The sequence below is a fragment of the Drosophila ananassae genome, chromosome XL (genome assembly GCF_017639315.1).
Source record: "Drosophila ananassae strain 14024-0371.13 chromosome XL, ASM1763931v2, whole genome shotgun sequence".
Taxonomy (NCBI): domain Eukaryota; kingdom Metazoa; phylum Arthropoda; class Insecta; order Diptera; family Drosophilidae; genus Drosophila; species Drosophila ananassae.
The window spans coordinates 6,615,504-6,637,310 of NC_057931.1; the positions used below are offsets into that span (position 1 = coordinate 6,615,504).

Below are 21,807 nucleotides of genomic sequence, written 5' to 3' on the forward strand. Positions count from 1 at the left end.
TAAAATGTATTATTTTATATAATTTTTTCAAGATTTCTAAGAAACTAAAAAGAAAGAAACTCCTTTAATTTCTTAGAAAATCTTTATTATTTTCTACAAAACGTATCCCAAAATCTATAAGATTTTCTTGCAGTGCCTGTCTGCAAAGCGGAGCTGCACTTTCGATTTCGTTTCCATTTCTTCTGGCTTCGTCTCCGGCCTGTCTTCGGGCCTTTGTCACTGAGCTACGTGCTCGCCAGAGCGTCTGTTGCCGAGTTACCACATTACCACGGACTTGAAGTTTGCTTTTGATTTGTATTTTGATTGTGATCAGAGTCAGGGAAAAGGCAAAAAAAGCGAAAAGCTTTTCGGGAATTTGGCCGGTGCTGTAATACTGGAAATAGATGGAGAGGCCAGCTTGGAGGCTTTCGATGGCTGATCCAAAACTACGGCTGTTTGGCCCCAAGATTTACAAGTCTGGCCATCAACTTACCGTTTTATTATTCATGATCGGCCCCCTCCCTCCTCTTCGAAAAAACCAATCGAAAAAAGAGCTCAGCGTTTAACAACAAGGCCATAAAGGTTGCTTTTGGCCAAACATTCAATGTGGTGGTTGTCAATATCGATCAAGATCAATATTTCCGGTTTGTTTGCTTGCACTCCGTACTCGGCAACCGATTTGGCAATCGAAGGGTAAAAGTGGCCAATTGGCTCTTTTTTTTGGTGGCAACTGAATCAATAAAGTCAATATTTAAAGGGGTTGAGACATTTTTAAAGAAATTCAATGAATATTCAATGAAAATTATTGAAGGAAATAGGATTATAAACATTTTTAAGGTATTAGATTAGCTTTTACTACTTTTTTATTTGAAGAACTACTTTAAATACAATTTAAGATTATTAAATTAAAAATCATAGGTTTGTTTTAAAATATTTTTGATAAAATGTTAAACAAGGACATGAGGAAATGGGCCTTCTTTAGGGGATGTCTAAAAACAACTACCCACTATTGTAGATCAACTGTCACAGTATCTGATAATCCCATGATTGATATCCATCTATATAAAGATCACTCTCTCTTCGAAATGAGGACCATTAAGTTGGCTACCCACTCGCGGAATAAATTCGCTTCATTCACAAAAACCTCCACAAAAAACACTCCACCCATTCAGCACCCACTGTGCTTTTTTTTCGGTTCATTCATTAGAGGAATCAGCAAAGTTGAACAACTTTGTGAACTCTGTGAACCCTGGGAACAGTATCAGGTGCACTCACAATGGCTACTACCAATTCCCCCCCATTGAACTCGAACTCTATGCAAAATGCCACAACAAATAGTGGGAAGTGGGTATAAATTTCACCAAAAATAAGAGCTTGTTCCGCCATGGTCTCTACGCTTTGCCGGCTTCCGACAAGCGGGCCAAATCTTGAGCCAAAATGCAGATTTAAAGCTTGACATACCACTGAGAGAAATAGGGGGTTTTCCGTGTAAGATACTTCCCTTAAAAATATCTAAAAACTTTTCATCAAGTGTCATAGTACAAGGGGGCAACTTTCATTTTCATTTTCAGTTTCGTTGTCGAGATGGCCGCGATTTTTGGACGGTCATTGCTTCGTAGCATAAATATTTATGCGTTGCACTTGAGGGAGCTCTGGAATTGGAATTGGAATCGTAGTTTGGATTTAGTTTATTTGAAATGCGGCTCAGATTTATGGCCCTCTTCCGCGACCCAACCTGCAAGCCAACCTGCAAAACCCAACTGCAATTAGTCCAACTGCAAAACACACAACACCGCCTGCATTTTGTTAACAAATTATTGGAGGCATCCGAAAATGCATTATTCAATCGAAATGTGAATTAAATTTATTATCCCTCTACGCACCGTTAACTGCCCGCATCGACTTTATGTCTAACATAATTGCAATCATCATCCCCGATGTCTGTACTTGTAATTGCAATCGAAACGGCCTGCTCGCAATTAATTTGCCAAAAGGGAAATTATCGGATTATGGCATTTATGGCAACAATTAAAGCATCTAACCGCATCGCATTACTTAGATCCGTTCAAGTGCATTTCTGCTAAATGAGGAACTTTAATGCCAAGGAATTGCATAACAATTTCCTAAAGTCTTTCCTAGAATTGCAGTTTGTTTTAATAAATAATTAAAGGGAATTCTTGGCATTGCTTAGGAAAAAGTTTTTTAATATACTTTTTAATGGGAATTTATATTGTAATTATTAGCTAAAATATTAATTTATTATCTATACACATTGTACAACATGTATAATAGAATAAAAAAAAGGGTACTAGGTAATAAATTTATGTTTTAAGTCGCTAATTTCCATCCTCTTCAGGAGGGGCCGAGTAAAACGAGTCCTAGGTATCCCATTAAGCTAGACTCTCCAAGTTTTACCAGTCTGGAATTGTAATTAACTGCCTATTTTGTTTAAAATATCCCCGATCCTGTAATTTTCGATAAGAATCCGTTTTAAAAAGCCTATATCTTACTTATGTGGGTCTTGGCCACAACTTTTGAAGCTCATATTTTAAATAAAAGGAAACTCATTTCTAGAAAAAGCCTAGAAGTATGCAACAAAGTCTCTGTGTTGGAAAGAAATGAGTACCGGGTATCATATAGTGAAGAATCTTGTACTTCCTTGTTTGATTTTGAAAGATTAAAGCTGTAGTTCTTAACTTTATTACTTTAAGAGTCTCTGACATCTAAAAGTCAAACCTCTAAATATTAATAGCTTTAAATTTTTTTTTTTTAATAATTTGAAGATTTTGAAATAATAAATGGATAGTTTTCTGTAAAGCCTAGAAGTATGCAAGCCTGAATGAATCTTAAGTCTTAAATTTGTTCCTCAAACTAATAATTTTTGTCTTTTATTTCATTTCAGGTAAGCTTTGTTTGAGCTTTTTTTAAGCCAAGTTATTAGACCTCATCACGAACAGTGCTTCTGAAACTGTAGGCTCAAAAGAAAGTGTTTCTAAAAATTAAAACTGTGAGTAAAATAGTAAACTATACAGTTTTAATTGAAAAAGGGTTAAAAAATTATCAAATAATTGATTGTTAGAGACTCTGGAACTCAAAACTCCAATCTTTTCTCTAAACAGAGCCTTAAATAAATCATATATCCCTTCTATTATTTATATTATTCATTAATAACAATAAAAACACACTATTTTTTAATCATTTATATTTATTCGCTTTTGTATAATTCGTTTAGATTTAAGAACTAATTAAAAAAACACTTTGCATCGCAACTACAGACTCGACTTACGGACTAACTGAGGTACTCTCCACTCGTGTACGCGACATTAAACGAAATTTAAACAAAGAACTAAACTTTTTAAACTTTAAACTCTTATTTAAACTTTAAATACAAAAAATACACATTTTGGATTAGACACACACGATATTCGAATAAAAAAAAAAATGAGAAATGAACCTAAGAATTAGCATAAATGACTCGATATTTACATGAAGCGCTTAAGTGACTAAGTTTCATGGGTGGAGGGGTATGGGGAGGGGGTGCTGGGAGTACAGGGGCGTAGGTTAAAGGGGTATGGGGGTGGTGGTGGTGCACGGGGTGCTTAATAAATTAAATTTGTCTCGAAGAGGAAGTTTTAATGCTAAAGGCTATAGACATCCCAAGGCCCAAGGCCAATCCCCATCCCCACGCCCACTCCCACGCCCACTGCCCACTGCCACGCCCCTATGACCCTATGACCTTGGCAGAGGCCATTGCTGTACGGGTGATATTCCCGCATCCACATCACTCTCCGTAAAGTTGAAGGAAGCCCCCTCGAGGGATCGTTTTCTTCGCCATTTCTGAGGGATCTGACCTTGACCCTGCCCCTGACCCTGACCCAGACCCTGCCCCTGCCCCTGACCCTGACCTGGCGCCGTAGTGGGCGTCAGCCAGAGCTGCTTGATAAGATCGGCACCCTTCTCGCCAATCATCACCACCGGGGCATGGATGTTCCCGTTGGTGATGGCCGGCATGATGCTGGCATCGATGACCCTTAACCCCGGTATCCCGTAGACCCTCAGCTGGGGATCCACCACCGCCCAGGGGTCAGAGGGTGGGCCCATCTTGGCCGTGCCACTCATATGGTAGATGGTCATCGTGTACTGCCGGATGAAGCAGTTCCAGTAGTCGTCCGTGAAGAGGGTCAGGTGGCGGCAGTTGGGGAGCGGCTTGCTCCAGAATCTTGCCCCGAATCGCTTCATGGCCTGAGTCTCGCCCATGGCCACCGCCGCCTTGACGCCCTCCCGCAGCACATTCACGTCGTCCGGATGGGTGAGGTAGTTGTGGTACAGCAGTGGATACCGGAGGGGATTCTTCGAGGCCAGCTTGATGTAGCCCCGGCTCTTGGGGCGCAGCATCATGGGGAAGATGCCGAAGACGTCCCGGTTGTTCACCTCCCCGAACACCTCCTGGTAGAACTCATCCGTCAACCCATGGGCCGTCTTCACCTGCGACCCACCATCGGACATGACCGAGGCGGAGGTCATCATGAAGTTCATGTCCGGCCAGTCGTCGCTGGCATTGGCGTACTTGGTGTTGATGAAGGCCACCGCCTCCAGGCCGATGCTGGAGGTCAAAGGGCCGTCCTCCGTGATGGCATACCGCAGCGCCGTGTTGATGTTCACCATCCGCTTCATCACAATGGAGATGGGGTAGTCGATAAGGAAGGCGATCCCGCCCACCGCGATGTGATCCTGCAGGTTCTGGCCCACACCGGGCAGGTGCTGGACAAGGGGGATGCCCACCCGGGCCAGCTCCTCGCCGTGCCCGATCCCCGACAGCATCATGAGATGGGGCGAGCCGATGGCTCCTGCCGACAGGATCACCTCCCTGGTGGCATAAACATTCTGAAGACGTCCATCCCGGATGAACTGGACGCCCGTAGCCCGTTTGGTTTTAGGATCTGTGAGGACCTTGGTCACGTGGGAGAACAGGGCCACATGGAGGTTGGGCCGTAGTCGGGCGGGACGGAGGAAGGACTTGGCCGTGGAGCTCCTGGAGCCCCTGCGCATGTTGAACTGATAGAACCCGAATCCGGTCTGCTGTTCGCCATTCACGTCCACGATGTCGTAGCCCATCTCCTCGCCAGCCTGCAGGAAAGCGGGTCCAATGGGGGTGTTGTAGGGGGCGTCCTGTACGGTCCACAAGCCACCTGGGGGATTATACCATATAGGGACTATAGCTTATGGGGAAATGAAGTTTCTACGCACCTGTGCCATGATACCGCTTATTCCTGGCCAAGTAGGGATTCCTTTGGTCCTCCGACTTGCGGAAGTAGGGCAGGATCTCCTCGTAGGACCAGCCGGGATTACCGAACTGGGCCCACTGGTCGAAGTCCCGCTTGTTGCCCCGGATGTAGAGCATCGTGTTGAGGACGGAGCTGCCGCCCAGGACCTTGCCGCGGGTCCAGCAGCAGCGCTTGTCCTTCATCGCCTGGCAGGCCGTCGGCTGTGGCTGAGTCCTTAAATATTAAAAATAAAAATTACATAAAATTAGAGAAACAATTACCGAATAAAAAATAACAAAAAAATCATCAAACAACAGTCAGTGAGGAAAGGGAATGAGAAAATCTTCGATAATTCGGTGGGCAAGTAAACAAAAGCGACAATGAAAGCGGATTAGTCAAGGGAGTGGAGGGAGGGAGAGTGCCACGCCCACTCGGAAGAGGGGGAGAGGGCGTGGCAGGTTGCCCAGTGGCCAGAGAGTCAGTGTTAGGCGCTCATTAGGCCAAGATCTCTCGGATTATTGGCCAAAAAAAAGCGAGTCTGAGGCAATGAGGTATCTGTGAGTACGAGTATCTGAGAGTACGTGTATCTCAGTATCTGTGAGTGGCATTTAATGTATAATTTAGTTTCCCAAGACCCCCCCCAGCCTCTAAAATTTAAAAACCAATAATAAACAGGAAAGGAAACTCTCACTAATTTCTCCCCAACTATTTCTTCAGATTTTAATCTCCCTTTTAAAATTCCCAAATATTTCCCTGCCGTGAGTGCATTCAATCAAAATAAAAAATATATAAAAATGCCAACAAATTGGCCAACAAAACGGTCTTGACAGTTTCTTCTCCCCTTAGTTTTAATTTCTGTTTCAGTTTTTAGTTACAGTTTCCAGTTGTTTTTATTTATTTCTTTTTTTTTAATCCGCTGCTAAACATACAGGAAGAGTATTGTTTTTGCTTTTTAGTAGCGGTACTAGTGGTGGTATTAGTGGTAGTTGCAGTATTTAATGAAATCACAAATCACCAGTGACAGGCAACTAAACAAAGAAAGACAAAAAAAACGGAAATCAAATGTCAATTGCGGAAAACTTGGTCAGCAATGATTTTGGCTAAAAAGCGTGCCAAACTAAACTATACTAAACTAAACTATATAAACTACAAGATACTCTTTTGGAAATTCTAAATAAAAGTTTGAACAAATAAATACTCAAAGATGAGGGTGACAACTCTCAAAAACAAATAATCGATAATATCGATAATAAAAAATGGCGTGAAACCTGGACAAATTCCCGAGGAATTAGAACTATCGAAAATCACTTTGCGAAACTGAAAAGCAGAGCTGCTAGTGACTAGACTTATATGCAGTAGAAAATTATAATATTCGGTATCTTATAAGATATACCATTTTAATAAATAAATACTTATCGATTGAAATAATGATCTAGATAATAATGATCTGATAAGAAATCTTGACATATCTATACTCTAAAAACTATTAAATAGAGAGTATACCACAAAAAACATATATTCTTATGGAGAGTCTTCTTAAAATATCACTATTTCCAATAAACTAATACTTTAAACTTGAAATAATAATTTAAAAAAAATTATACAAGTATGACAACTCTACCAACTGAGAGTGGTGTGAAACCTGGCTAAATTCCCGGGAAATTGACTTTGTTAAATTGAAAACCAGAGCTTGCTTTAAATATTTATAATTAAAAAGACAATTTCTAACAGAAATCAAGCAAAAAAGAGCAAGGAAACCCTACAAACCTATATATTACATATACCCCTTGGATCAAAGAGTATAGTAAAGACATTAACTGATGTCCCATCACCCCCTTGTCTCGAATGCATTTGCATCTTTAGGGTTTCGTGATTCACACCTGCCCCCTATCTTTTTTTATATTTTTTACCCAAACAGGTGGAGGTTGAGGGTAAGGTAAGAGTAATTAGCATAAAACACCGGCTCAACTCGACTCTGATTTATGCTGTTCAGATTGTGTATATTTTTTCCATTGCTTTAACCCATGGCGACCACGATGACGAGCCATTAATATCAATTCGCGCCACCGTAACCCCACTGTGGCACATTGTTTGGCTTACTGACTTATTGGCTACGTGCTGCCACTCTCACATAGATACAAAATCCCAACACTTGGACACTCTTGCAAGTAAGGTAAAAATAGTGAAAAAACTTTCGCCTCGGCCTCGACTTCGACTGCGACTGAGACTTCCATCTAACGCCCAACTGACGCAATTTGTTTGCCTTTTATTAGCCATTTAGCAGTTAACTCTCATAAACGTAACAAATTATTATTAACTCATTTCGCTGACTGGCTTTTGTGGCTTTTTCCCGTGGCTCCTCGACGGGGCCAATAAATTGCAAATTAATGGAACAAACTGAGGCCGAAATGGAGCTTTAAATTGGTTGGAAATTAAAGAAGATCGGGCTTGTATCGGGTATCATATATAGGGGAAGCTGGATAGTCTTTGATTTAAAAAGCATTGATTTGGAAAATAAATGAGTATAAATATAGAAAATATAGCTTATGAGGTCCATGAGGGATAAGAACTGAATAAGTACCGGGTATCACATATTGCAGAAGAGAGTCTGTAGAAGAGAAACTGTAAGAGGTTCTTAAGATGAAAGTGAAAGAATTTTAGACTAAAACTTTGAAATTAAAAGTAATTAAATTGCACTCTTTTGATGACTGTTTTAAATTTGAAAATAATTGATATTGGAAGTACCGGGTATCATATAACTTTGACTAAAAGATTAAAGAGGATATATGATTTTTTGATTAGGAGGTATTATTTTGAATTTTCTAGTCTATAATAGTTTATATATAATTATATAGTCTATAATATAATTTAAGAACCGGGTATCACATAGTAGATACCCGGTTCTTAAAAATAACATAATTATGGTAAATAAAATTTTATTCTATTATTATTTTAAGATGTATGATATATATTCTTCTTCTAAAGAAAAGATAGCCTAGGCTCTAGGCTCTTCTAAAATACCCACTCTATCCCTATCTTTTATTAAAAATATTTTCAAATATTAAACACGCATTAGGGACACTCAAATTTGTTACAAAAATAAAAATAAGAAACCCAAAAGAGATCCATAATTGCCGCTTATGAAATGAATATGCATGCCGAAAAATGCGAGTGGATTGCATTATTTTCGTAATTGTTTAATGCTCGTTAACTGAAAGTTGGTTAAGGCCTCGGATGCCGTAGCTCAGTTCCCTCGCCCCGAAAAAAATACAGAAAACACAAATAAATAATGGGGCTAAGGCATTGGCTTGGAACAACTGTGCTGATTGCCATATAAAATCACTTAGCAGTTGAATTAAGCCGTAAAACGCCGACGATTTATTAATAGCAGTACTTTCGGGGTGAGTACTAGACAGAAGACTGTAGATTACATGTTTTTGAAATAAATCTCCTGTGTTCCAGTTTCCATAATCTCCAAAAACTCCAAAAAAGCGGTGATAATTTGATTAACAAGTTGGAAATGTTACAGAGCTGTCATAACTAATTTTTGTGTCAAAAATCGTACTCCTCAGTCCTCATTTTATCAATACTTGATTACTATACTTGATTTTGATGATTTTTGTTTTTATTGCCCGGTTGACACATATTTTTCTGAAGCCATCGAAGCCTGACCGCTCTCAACCGGCTATTTTTTTTTTTTTTGGAAGCTATTGGCAATCATCACTGTAGCCGGCAATTGCCATTTCATTTCTTGCATAGCGGCGCCAAACTGGTGGATATATTTGTAAATACATATAGCATATAGTGCTCCGATATCTGGCCACTTGGAAGTGTGTCTTTCGGTCCCAGCCGCCTCACCCAAATTGCCGAATGGAGAGCTCCAATGCGATCCGGTTTGGTCGGACACCGACCGACCTGCCATGCCGTGTTGGGAAATGCAACTGGACCGGCGTAGGATATCCCCATCTGGGAATGTACACTGAGGGAATTTTTTGGAAGTCTAAGATGTTAGATTTATTTTCTATGAATTGGAATTGAATTTTTTGAATAATTTTTACCTTCAAGAAGTTCTCTTAATTCTCTCTCCCTTCATTTATTAATTTTTCTATTTATTTGAAAATATTTCTGGCAGTGTAGAAGGTTCGTGTCAAGGGCCGGAATTGAATTCCCCTTGCAGCTTGCATTTAAAATGCGATACCCCCTATCCGTGAGGGCGTGTCTCCACTGTGCCTGTGACTCTTAAACTTTAATTTTAAGCGGATAGGAGCAGACAGCTTGGGGGTCATCGCATCTCCCCTCGAACCCTATGTTGCATAATCAAGTGCGGAATGCACCACAGACTTGTTGGGAATTTTGAATTTTTTTCACTTTAAATAACTCGATTGGATGTTTGGGACGTGACTAATCATCGGAAATTATTATTAGTATCATATTTTCACCAGTAGGATGTTTATAGTTGGCCTTTAGCCAGGTTCCACTGTAAAATTTGAATGCTTTCGAATGTATCTTGGCCACAACCAGTTGCTGCACTCGAACCTGCAGTTATGAAATTTTTATTTCGCGACGTAAAGTCATAAAGTCTCGAAGCATTTATCCTGGTAATCATACCCGAAGCTGTCTTGATTGCAAATATTTTATGATTCTTTAAGAGTGATGCAATTTTCTTAAAGATATTATAGAGATTATAGCGATCTGAGAGATACAATAGACTTCCCACGACCTTGAACCCCAAAAGTAATATGAAAAATAAAATTTCAAAAAAGTTTTTGGCGAAAGTTTCTTTTCCCCCATGAGTCAGCCGTGAGTGTCTTTCAATCAAGATTTAACGATGATTGACGTGAGAGTGATTGCCGAGTGTTGACTGAATTTCCCGTTTTTCCAACAAAGTGGTTTTCTGTTTTTTTCGATTTTTGTGTTTTCTGGGCGGCGGTTGCACCCAGAAACCCAAAACAAACACTCACAAGACACTCAACGCCTTGGGTATGCACCTGAGCTGGTTAATCACTCGGTATTTTATATATTTCTACACTGAAAATAATTTTAAAGTGGGGTATTTAAGAAAAAATAGCCAGAAAAAAGGTGGAAAAATATCAAAAAAATACTCTCAGCCCTAGATCATTAGTATTTTTGATTTTTATACCGAAAATACTAAAAACAATAAAATAATTATTGAAAAAAAAATACTAAACTGCTCTGGGGACTCGAACCCTAGACTTCAGAGTTCTGGAAGAGCCCCTAAATGTGGAAGTTTAGTTTCAAAAATTTCTTTCTCTGCCAGACTGACGTTGAGAGACACAGATACAGATACAGATACAGATACTTGAAGTGCAGATTCAGATACAGATACAGGCCTGTCCAGACCACAAAATGATGCAATTTTATTGCCACACTCCAATGCTTTTAATGTTTTCTGGCGATTTTTGTTTATTGTTTCACCGGCACTTGGCCTTTTTCATTCAAATTTCAATTGAATTTTAATTAAAAAACAACAAAATAGAAACTTAAAACAAGAAAAGAGAAGGCTATGTCGAAATCTGAATGAAAATGTTAATGGGGAATTCTGAAAGTGAAATTTTGGAGAAGACCTCCCGAAAATAGAGACGAAAACGCCGCTAGGCCTACAAGCCCAAGCCCAAGCCCAAGCCCAGAAACCCCACCCAGCCCCTTGTCACATTAAACAGTTAAATGGATTACGGTATTGGTAACACGCTCCAACCAAAATTCCACAAAAAAAAGAGTCAAAACTCATGAATAATTAAGTGGCAGCCACAAGTGGTGGCCTGTCTGTCGATCATCAGCTGTTATTAATGAAAAAAAAAATGATGGGGAGTCTCCAAGTCGAGCCCTGAGAGCCCTAGAGGGAAGCCTAACGGTAGCCCGTTCTAATTTGTGGCAGAAGAGTCTGTAGAGCCAGTAGAATTGCTTCCACAATTTACCATTCTTCCGAACTAATGGATGGGGCTAGGCCGTATAAGGCCGCACTTAATTGCTTCTCAAACTCATCATCGAAATCTTAAATGGTTTCTGTTTTGTTTTTATCGAATTGGAATTGGAACATTCTGCAGAATGGGCTGTTGATCGAGGAAAGTGGGTTTTACTTTTGGAAAAGTGAAAGACTCTACAAGATGGGAGTGGGAAATGGGAACAGTAGCCTTGTATCTTAATTGTTGGAGAATAAAGGTTTAAAATAATAGGGTTATTGGATGATATTTGAATAGATTGGAGTAGTTTGAAGCTTAGTATTTTATACTACTATACTACAACTCATCTTTAGTTGATTTTCTTTAGATATTATATCATCTCTACTTGATCTAATATAATATCTGGGGTGGAATGACCTATCTTCTATCTATAAGATCTCAAATCATGTATTTGTTGGGGAATATTCTTACAAAATAGTAGTCCTTATAGAGTCTAGAGTCTAGATATCTTTATCTATAGACTCTCCATCTTTGATTCTTAAAACCTGCAAACTCTAAGAGGATCTCTATTATATCTCTTACTGAAAAATGTCTAAAATAATAGGTCTTATAGAGTACAGTCTTATATCAAAGATATAATAGATATCTTCTAGATAGCTAGCCATGTCTTAGACCTCTTAAACCTCTCCCTGAAAGACCATCTACCAAAACTACTACTAAACTATTACTCATCTCCCGTAGATTTCCCTTTCTATAACGTCTTCTCGGCAGATTGACGAAATCGTTTGCTGTTTGCGTGTGAAAAGAGCTGGCAAATAGTCTGAAATCTGTCAGTTAGTTGCTAACTAAACGAATTCGGCCTTTAACACCGCCAGCTCAGCCCTCTCATTCAAGACAACTTATTTCAAATGCTAATGATGGCCGCAACTCATCGATGGTCGGCTCTGCGATTTGCGATTTGCGATTTGCATGCGATTCCAGGCAATAATGGCCGAGTCATGGCTTTCGTTTACTGTTGGGTCAAAAAGGGCGCAAACAAAGCCAAAAGCCGGCTAACAACAGGGCCAACAACAGGAAACAGGGCCAAAACTGGGCCACTGCTAAGGCCAAAAGACAGTGACCCCGCCCCAGCCTAGTTCAGGAAGTGCAGATTGACTCAAAAATGGACATATTTTAGGGAGATTTTGGTTTAAAAATAATAATTCTTGGAAGAATTAAGAAGAAACTGTAATATTTGCTTGAAAAATGATTATATTTTAGAGAGATTCTGTTCTTAAAGTTCCAATTCTTCAAAGAACTAAGAAGAAACTAGAAAGAAATGATATTTATTTTTTAAAAATGGATACATTTTATAGAGATTTGGACTTTATTTTTCCAATTCCAAGAAGAAATAAAAAGAAATTCTAATAATCTGAAATGAATATATTTTAAAGAGATTGAGGTCTTAAAGTCCAATTCTAAGAATTAGAGAGAAACTGGCAACTTATTTAGTTCAAAAACTAATATATTTTGAGGAGATTTGTTAAAATTACAATTCTTTCAAGAATTATAAAGAAACTACAATATATGGCTCTAAAAAGGATATATTTCATAGAGATTCTGCTCTTAAAAATACAATTCTACGAAGAAACTTGGGAGTTATTTAAAAATGGTTAAATTTTATGAAGATTCTGGTCTTCAAATAACAATTGTCAGAAGAATTCTCAGAAAATATTTATGTATTCTAAGAAGTTTCTGGTTTAAATTTTGAATTCTACGAAGAACTAAGAAGAAACTATGATATTTAGTTGAAAAATGACTATTTTTAATAGAGATTCTTAACTTAAACCTGCAATTCTACGAAGAACTGAGAAGAATCTATGATATTCTTATGTTAAACCCGCAATTCTTCAAAGAACCTACCGGTACTTCCAGTCCATCTTGCTCTTGTGCAAGTAGAGCGAGAGGAGTGGAACATCAGAGATCTCCGTCTCGTGTCCGCCCGCCTCCAGGAGCAGGATCTTCCAGTGGGGCACCTCGGACAGGCGGGAGGCGAGGACAGTGCCCGCCGAGCCGCCGCCAATGATGATGAAGTCGTAGGCCAGCTCCACCTGCTGGACGTTGAAGGGCCGGTTCTCCGGATCGAACAGATCGTAGTTGTAGTAGGCTATCGCCGCTATGAGGAAGGGCAGGATGGTGAGCTTCCCCACCCCGATGACGGCGGTGGCCAGCTTGATGGCGCCCGCAATGGCCAGGCCCAGTTTGGAGGCGCCCACGGCGGCCACTCCGGCGGTGGCGGCCGCCTTGGAGGCGGCACTGGCCTTGAAGAGGAGCCCGCCCACCGAAACGGCGGCGGCGCCCAGAGCCGGAACCACAACCATGATCCTTGGAGCTTCTTTTCTTTATTTTTAATTTATTTTTTAAATTATATATCTTCTGGAGGCTTCTTGTTAGGGATTTTTTTGGGAACAGGTGGCAGGTGACTCTTTCGTTGACTTTTTATTCCACTTTCGGCAGTCACTTCATTGCATTCCGGGTTATCCGGATTCCGGACACTTTCGTTCGATTTGCTTTTGAATTTCTATACCACGAGGCACTGAGAGAAAAGTTGTATGAGATTTTTCAGGATTATTTTTAAAGGGGTATTATTTTTAATATTTATAGTTCTATTAGTTTTTTTTGTATTGATATATAGAAGGATATTTAAAGAACCTTTTGAAAAAGTGGGTTTTTGAAGGTTTTCTTTTAAAAAAATATATATTTTACTTTCGAAGACAAAGAAATCTTAAAATTTGAGTAGAATTTTTAACTTTAAAAAATTTTAAAAATATAAAAAGTGAGATTTTGAAGATGTAAATTTTATAAGAAATATAAATGATTTATTTAAAATTATAACTTGTAACGTTTTTAACTTCAAAAACGTTTAAAAAACGTTAAAAAATGATTGTAATGATTTTTATAAACAAGGAACTAATATTTCTTATATATTTAGTCTTTATAGTCACTGGTTTTCAAATAAATACTTTTTATTAGATACAAAAACAATAAAATGTATAAATTTCAACTTAGAACCCTTTAAAAAAAACTATAATATTTGAAATTTTCGAAACAAAGAACTAACATTTGTGACAAAATCTCCAAAACAATAACTCGTTTCTCTCAGTGCAGTCACGTTCGCATTCACAATCACTTGCCTATCTGCACTTTCATTTAGGCCTCATTCACAATCGAGCAATGGAGCAGAAAACAAAAACAACAACAACAATAGCAACAGTAACAATAACAGTACAACAAAAACAAAAAAACAATTACAGAAGACACCAGTAAACAAAAACAAAAACAAATAAATTGTAATAGAAATGTTTTTTTTTTTTTTTCAATCGTGCACGTTGTGAATCGGTAATTCAGGAAATCGGTAAAAAACGGAATCGGGCAGGCCAACAACCGCTCGCTTTAGGCCATCCGCCTCGTTTGGCTGTCACTGCGTTTCTGAGCCACAAAAGCCACTCGCCTGCGACGTCTTGGCTCGAAGTCTGCGGCTGCTTTCGCGCTTTCTTGCCGCCGACGTCGCTGCCGCAGCTGCCTGCTGGCTGCTGGCTGGCGGTGCAGTGGCGTCGGCGTCGCTGCCACCAAAAAGTTGCGCATGTGCCATTCGCAGCAACTGCACTCACTCTGGCTCAGTGGCAGCGCAGTCGCCACTAGCGCTTCTAACTAGCTCTCTCAGTCTCTCTTGCTCTCTTTGGCTCCTGGCTGGCTCCATCTTCTGGAAATTGCAACACCGTTACTTCTTACAGCTCCTGGTTAACCCTTAGTTGGGTCTGATTGAAAACATACATTGCGTATACTTGATTTCGGAAATTTCATACGCACTGTGGTACAAAAAAAATTTTTATTTTTAAATTTTAAACCTTTTACTGAGATAATCTGAGGTAATGAGATAATGATAACTGAATATTATCTTAATATTTCTCATACGCCAAATCCATGGCGTATACGTGATAAAAATTTCATACGCCCTGTTGTCACTAAATTTCTTAACTTAAAAATTAAATACTGAAAATATCAATAACATGGCGAATGAGTAATTGTTTTGCACAGACATAGGGTTAAGCTTACTCTCCTTACAAATACCATATGTAATATAGGTATCTCTTTTTCTCCTCTGTGCTCTCTGCCTCATTAAGCTCCTTATGTCTTGGCTTTTGCGGCTCCTGTTTGTTTCTCTCTTGTTGACGTTGCGATTGCGCTCATTTTGCAATGCGAAACGGTAACCGCTTCACGCTCCTCCTGTTCGCTGCCTCTCTTTCGCACTTCACCCACATGGTCGGCTGCTGCTCCGGCTGCGGTTGCGGTTGCGCTGGCTGCTGTGCATTGCGAAACGGTACTCGCATATAAGCTTCAGCTCCAGCTCCTTCTGCCGCTTCGCCACCCGCTCTGCCACGCACTCTCGCATCTGACATTTGCGGTTTTTGTGGCCTAGTGGGCTTTTGTGCTGCTTCTTCCTCTTGAAGGGGCTCTCCTTGCAGACGTCAGACGTCAGACGGCAGACGACCTTCATGCTCGCTTTACGGTTAACGGTTATGCGTGTGTGCTCTTCTCTCTCCTTAGTTGAGTTGTTTTGCGGCTGTGGGATCGCTCACGTAAGCCATAAGATTGGTAGAAATAGCAATTACGTATAACGTAAGACCTCAATAAGATACATTTTTGGAAAAAAATCTTAAAAATTGTTATTTCAAAATTTATAATAGAAAATAATTTTATTTTAAAATAATTAAAAAAATATCCATTTTTTTAGTTTTGGTAAGAAACAAGTTCCTTTAGTTCAGTTATTACTGTACTACCTCTTGAGTTTGTACATCCCAAAAAGAAATCATAAAAAACCAACAGAATCCGCAATCAATTGAAAAGTTTGGCATTGGAGTTCGAAAAAGGCAGATATTTTTGATGAAATTTATATTTTAACCGGTTTTTTGGCCAACAAGCAACACCTTATGGCCAGGTAATTGTCATTACACTGCACCTGTACATCAAGCGGATATTAAATAAAAAACAAGTTTTCAAATACCATCGGAAATCGTCAATGGACAATGGACGCATTCCCCGAAATTGCTCTATTTTATGTATCTGGTCTATGGGGTGATAGTTTGGGGTTATCGCTATTCACACAGATACAGATATTTGTATTTGGCATTAATGGCTTCCCGGTTGGCATTGTTGCACAAAAGATACAGATACTCCTGGCTACCCTGACTACCCTGGCCAAAAATCAATCTTTCTTCCAATTTGTTACTCGAATTGAATGGTGATTGAAAAAAGTGCAATATATATTAAAGTTAAATGGAAATGAGAATGATTTGGTTTAGATTTTATTATAAAAAATTGATAAAAATTGGAAGTTAAATGGGTTTCATGGCACTCTATTATACAAGACTCATTGGAAGCGAATACGGGGCGTATGAGTTATATAATCTGGGAAAACTATCCGTTCTAAAATGGCCATCTATTGGATCTACCTCTACCTCTATCTATGAAGTAGCTGGGAGTATCTGGAGCATTTTCCAATCAAATCCCCCCACTTTATGACGAAAGTCCCACGCAATATAATGCCCGCAAATTAAAAAAAAAGCGACAATGTGACGATCGCTTGATTTATATCGCCGTCTAATGGGGCAAGGTCGGGTCGGTCTTAAAGTCAGTTTTTCCCTGCGAATGTGTTTGGAGGAAACCCAAGTAGCCCCCCCACTGCCTCACTGCCCCAACTGCCCAATAAAACACAACTCCGACAATAAAACCACAAATAAACTTGTCAAAACTTTTTGCGATGACAACTTGTGCCTCTATTTTTATTTTTTCTTTGTTTATTTTTTGTTAAATTCCAAGTCTTAGAGCCGCGGAGGGTCAAGGGCCATACTTCAATGACCACAATTTGTTAGATTTTATAACTCGGGCAGGTAGGGAGGCCCTTTTTGATGGATCTTGGGAAGAGTTAGTCAGGGACTTGTGGTTTCTAGTTTAATAAATAATACAAATTACACGATAATAATATCCTTATCCTTAGTCTTGTATCCCCATTTAGGTGTCGTTTTAGTTCCAAAAATATAAAAAATAGAATAGAATTTCTACAGATCTTAAGATATGTTATAAAGAAAGCACCTCCTTAAAACCCTTAAGTCTGGTATTCCTTCCTATAATATTCTATAATCTCTCAAGTCTTGTAATTCCCTTCTCATAATATCCTCTAAAAACAATCTCTAAAACCCCCTAAAGTCTTGTAATACTCTATTTTAACTTTCAGTTTGGTTCCCAGGCTTCTGTTTATATATTTAATCAGCGATTTCCGCCACAATTACACTTAGTGTTACCCCGATGGGTTCACACCAGACCAGACACCATTTCCGGCTGTACTTTCCTATGGGTACTAACATATGTATATAGTACCTGAATATGTGGGCCATATTTCTTGTGGGCCAATTGCCCAATAAGCAAACACACTTGGCTCGAGGGCAATTAAAAGTGAAAATAGAAGAGGCCCTGCCAAGTAATAATAAAAGTTGGCTAAAGTGAAGAGGCGCCACAGTCCCCCCCTCCCTAGTGCGGCACCTCCGCCCTCCTCCCCTCCCCCCATCAGGAGGGGGTGACATAACATTTAGTGTCAGTTTGCCCTCCGCGGCCCCTTTCTATTGTTTTTTTGGATTTTTCAATGCCTGCCTGGCTATATCTTTCTGCTGTGTCATTCCTATCTGTATCTTTGTATCTGCCCGGCTGAGTATCTGTGTATCTGTATCTGTGAGTGTGCTCTCTGTGCCCGAAAATGAACTTCATTAAACGACAAATGCAAGCAACAAATGAAGCCACAGGTATGTAGTAATGCCAGCAAGTGCTTCGAGTACTCCAGCTCTTGTACTAGCGATGGCAGCGTGATTATTCCAATGGGGCTTTGAGGAATATTTTATTATATGTAGGTCGTATGACCAATAGAATGGTCTATATCTCTACTGGCTATCGTACGATTCTCAAATGCACTTCCTGGAACATTTTAAAGTTAAGTTTTCCATAAATCTGCATCAAAATTCTTGAAAAAACCACTTCTTTTTGGGATTTTTCTTTTTTAATCCTTTATTTTCATGTCACCCCTCAGGATGGCTATATCTCAGCCAATTCTGATCCGATTCTGGAAAGGATTACCTTTATCGATAAGTGGATCGATTCCCCGTCGATCTGCATCAAAATCTGGCAACGAAATATTTTTTCAAAATTTTTCACATTTTTGTGGGGAGATCCCTTCCGAAATCCCGGATTTCCCCATGTGGGCCCTTACGATGGCTATATCTCGGCCAATTCTGATCCGATTCTGGAAAGGATTACCTTTATCGATAAGTGGGTTGATTCCTCGCCATTCTGCATCAAAATCTGGAAGCAAAATATTTTTTCAAAATTTTTTCAATTTTTGTGGGGAGACCCCTTCCGAAATCCCGGATTTCCCCATATGGGCCCTTACGATGGCTATATCTCGGCCAATTCTGATCCGATTCTGGAAAGGATTGGCTTTATCGATTAGTGGATCGATTCCCCGTCGATCTGCATCAAAATCTGGCTGCAAAATATTTTTTCAAAATTTTTCACATTTTTGTGGGGAGACCCCTTCCGAAATCCCGGATTTCCCCATGTGGGCCCTTACGATGGCTACATCTCGGCCAATTCTGATCCGATTCTGGAAAGGACTACCTTTATCGATAAGTGGGTCGATTCCCCGTCAATCTGCATCAAAATCTGGCTATGAAATATTTTTTCAAAATTTTTCACATTTTTGTGGGGAGACCCCTTCCGAAATCCCGGATTTCCCCATATGGGCCCTTACGATGGCTATATCTCGGCCAATTCTGATCCGATTCTGGAAAGGATTGGCTTTATCGATTAGTGGATCGATTCCCCGTCGATCTGCATCAAAATCTGGCTGCAAAATATTTTTTCAAAATTTTTCACATTTTTGTGGGGAGACCCCTTCCGAAATCCCGGATTTCCCCATGTGGGCCCTTACGATGGCTACATCTCGGCCAATTCTGATCCGATTCTGGAAAGGACTACCTTTATCGATAAGTGGGTCGATTCCCCGTCAATCTGCATCAAAATCTGGCTATGAAATATTTTTTCAAAATTTTTCACATTTTTGTGGGGAGACCCCTTCCGAAATCCCGGATTTCCCCATATGGGCCCTTACGATGGCTATATCTCGGCCAATTCTGATCCGATTTCAAAAAGGATTACCTTTATCGATAAGTGGGTTGATTCCTCGCCATTCTGCATCAAAATCTGGAAGCAAAATATTTTTTCAAAATTTTTTCAATTTTTGTGGGGAGACCCCTTCCGAAATCCCGGATTTCCCCATGTGGGCCCTTACGATGGCTACATCTCGGCCAATTCTGATCCGATTCTGGAAAGGACTACCTTTATCGATAAGTGGGTCGATTCCCCGTCAATCTGCATCAAAATCTGGCTATGAAATATTTTTTCAAAATTTTTCACATTTTTGTGGGGAGACCCCTTCCGAAATCCCGGATTTCCCCATATGGGCCCTTACGATGGCTATATCTCGGCCAATTCTGATCCGATTTCAAAAAGGATTACCTTTATCGATAAGTGGGTTGATTCCTCGCCATTCTGCATCAAAATCTGGAAGCAAAATATTTTTTCAAAATTTTTCACATTTTTGTGGGGAGACCCCTTCCGAAATCCCGGATTTCCCCATGTGGGCCCTTACGATGGCTACATCTCGGCCAATTCTGATCCGATTCTGGAAAGGACTACCTTTATCGATAAGTGGGTCGATTCCCCGTCAATCTGCATCAAAATCTGGCTATGAAATATTTTTTCAAAATTTTTCACATTTTTGTGGGGAGATCCCTTCCGAAATCCCGGATTTCCCCATGTGGGCCCTTACGATGGCTATATCTCAGCCAATTCTGATCCGATTCTGGAAAGGAGTACCTTTATCGATTAGTGGATCGATTCCCCGTCGATCTGCATCAAAGTCTGGCAACGAAATATTTTTTCAAAATTTTTCACATTTTTGTGGGGAGACCCCTTAGGAAATCCCAGGTTCTCGTATTTGGCCCCTTAGGACGCCTATATCTTTGCCAATTCCTGTGCGATTCTCCAACTTAATACCTTAAAATTTTTCTCAGTAGATTCCTTATTATTCCGAAATATCGTATTAAAAAGATAGGCACTCGTGACTCACGTTTTCCTTGCCCCAGTCACGTCCATCTCTAGCTTGTATCTCGCCTCGTGTATCTGGGCAGCAGTCGAGCATGACCGACGTGCTTGACGCCAAAAAGCCCGGCTTGTACGTGTATGGGTAGTATGTAGGTTACCACGCACTCTGTGGGGCGGCTAAGAAAGGGGGCGTGGCTGGAGGAAGGGTGGGAAGAGGCGGGGAGGGGGTGGCGAAACAGTGGGCAATTGGTAGCCGGCAAACTGACAACCGACACATCCAGCAGCCCAACAAATGGCCGCCGTTAGCAACGCTCATCTCTCATCTAATCACTTTCCTAAACGCCTCAAATGGCTTAGCTTCTTGTTTTCTTTTTTGTATTGTTTTTTTTTTATTTTTGGGAATTTCCGAAAGCGTCATGGCCACTTCCGAAACACTTACCCCTCTCCCAGGCTTTATCCACTAACCTACAAAGCAATTATCTCGCATTTCGTTTAATTGGATTCCATTTGGTTCGGTTTTTGGTCAAGTGCATGGCAGAGAAGAGAGTTACTTATTACGCTAACCTCTTGGCTAATTGAATTCAATAAAAAATGCAGAAAAATGTTGGAAAGTGCTGGAAGAAATGATAAAAAATAGGAGTGTTGCAAGCAATTACTTAGTTTCCAGTATCTAGTATTGTTTTTTCCTTTAGAAGATGGTTAGAAAAATGGTTTAAATTCCTGAAAGGATAAGAGGGAGTTATTAGTCTTCTCAGATAAATGGGTTTAATTAATAACTAGTTTATCCTTCTCTACTTATGTTAGTCTAGTTTAAAGGCCACTTAGAAAGTATAAGCTCCAAAAATCTAAATTAAAAAGAATAAGGACTTTTAACGCTCTCTTAACTCTCCTAGTCCTAGTCCTAGTGGAAATTAGTACCTCCTCTTATTCCCTATATCCTCCCTATAATATCCCCAATTTTAACCTCTAATTTTAACCAAAAGAAACCCCTAATTTCCTTACCGATTATACAATTATTTAACAAACATCTGAACCAACTTGGCCAACAATTAATTGCGATTAGTTTTTGGTATGCACTGCCAGCCATTAGATGATCGCCCAAAAATGTTAAACTTGGCACGCTTTGTGGCGCCTACAAAGAAAAAAAAAATGAAAATAAGTTAAATATATGTACATATTTCGATCATGGCGGGCCATGGATAATGAATAAGTCGAGTCCCCGGCCGTGCAATTTATTTACAAATTTATTTAAAACCGAAAAAAAGATAAGGCAAAAAGTGAAAGCTGTCAATCAAAAATGAAACGAACCGAATTGCTGTTCAGTGGCCAGTGGTCAACAAGTGTTAACCAGGCCGAGCATCGAAGTATCTCAAAGATACACAAAACAATTCGCCATTCAATGCTGATGGGGCAGTTTTTGGAGTAAAAATTACATCAAATTATGTGAAATA

The 21,807-nt window shown here is 39.8% G+C and overlaps 2 protein-coding genes across 8 annotated transcripts in view; one reads left to right on the forward strand and one right to left on the reverse strand.

Moving 5' to 3' along the window:
* Positions 1-21,807, forward strand: part of LOC6502243 (flotillin-2) — a 105,585-nt gene that overhangs the window by 50,266 nt on the left and 33,512 nt on the right. The gene's annotated exons all lie outside the window — the stretch shown is intronic.
* On the reverse strand, positions 2,900-14,681 carry LOC6502188 (glucose dehydrogenase [FAD, quinone]). Its single transcript, XM_001966026.4, has 4 exons — positions 14,265-14,681; positions 13,067-13,739; positions 5,227-5,477; positions 2,900-5,168 (listed from the first exon to the last, which is right to left on the reverse strand). Exons 2-4 carry the CDS (start codon positions 13,522-13,524, stop codon positions 3,709-3,711), a joined length of 2,169 nt encoding a protein of 722 aa, XP_001966062.1. The 5' UTR covers positions 13,525-13,739; positions 14,265-14,681; the 3' UTR covers positions 2,900-3,708.

Bases quoted from the DNA above. Each gene is read 5' to 3' on its own strand.
- LOC6502188 (XM_001966026.4), bottom strand. From the start codon at position 13,524: ATGGTTGTGGTTCCGGCTCTGGGCGCCGCCGCCGTTTCGGTGGGCGGG. The intron at 5,478-13,066 runs GTAGGTTCTTTG...TTAATATTTAAG, and splicing joins AAGATGGACTGGAAGTACCG to GACTCAGCCACAGCCGACGG. The intron at 5,169-5,226 runs GTGCGTAGAAAC...ATAATCCCCCAG, and splicing joins TAAGCGGTATCATGGCACAG to GTGGCTTGTGGACCGTACAG.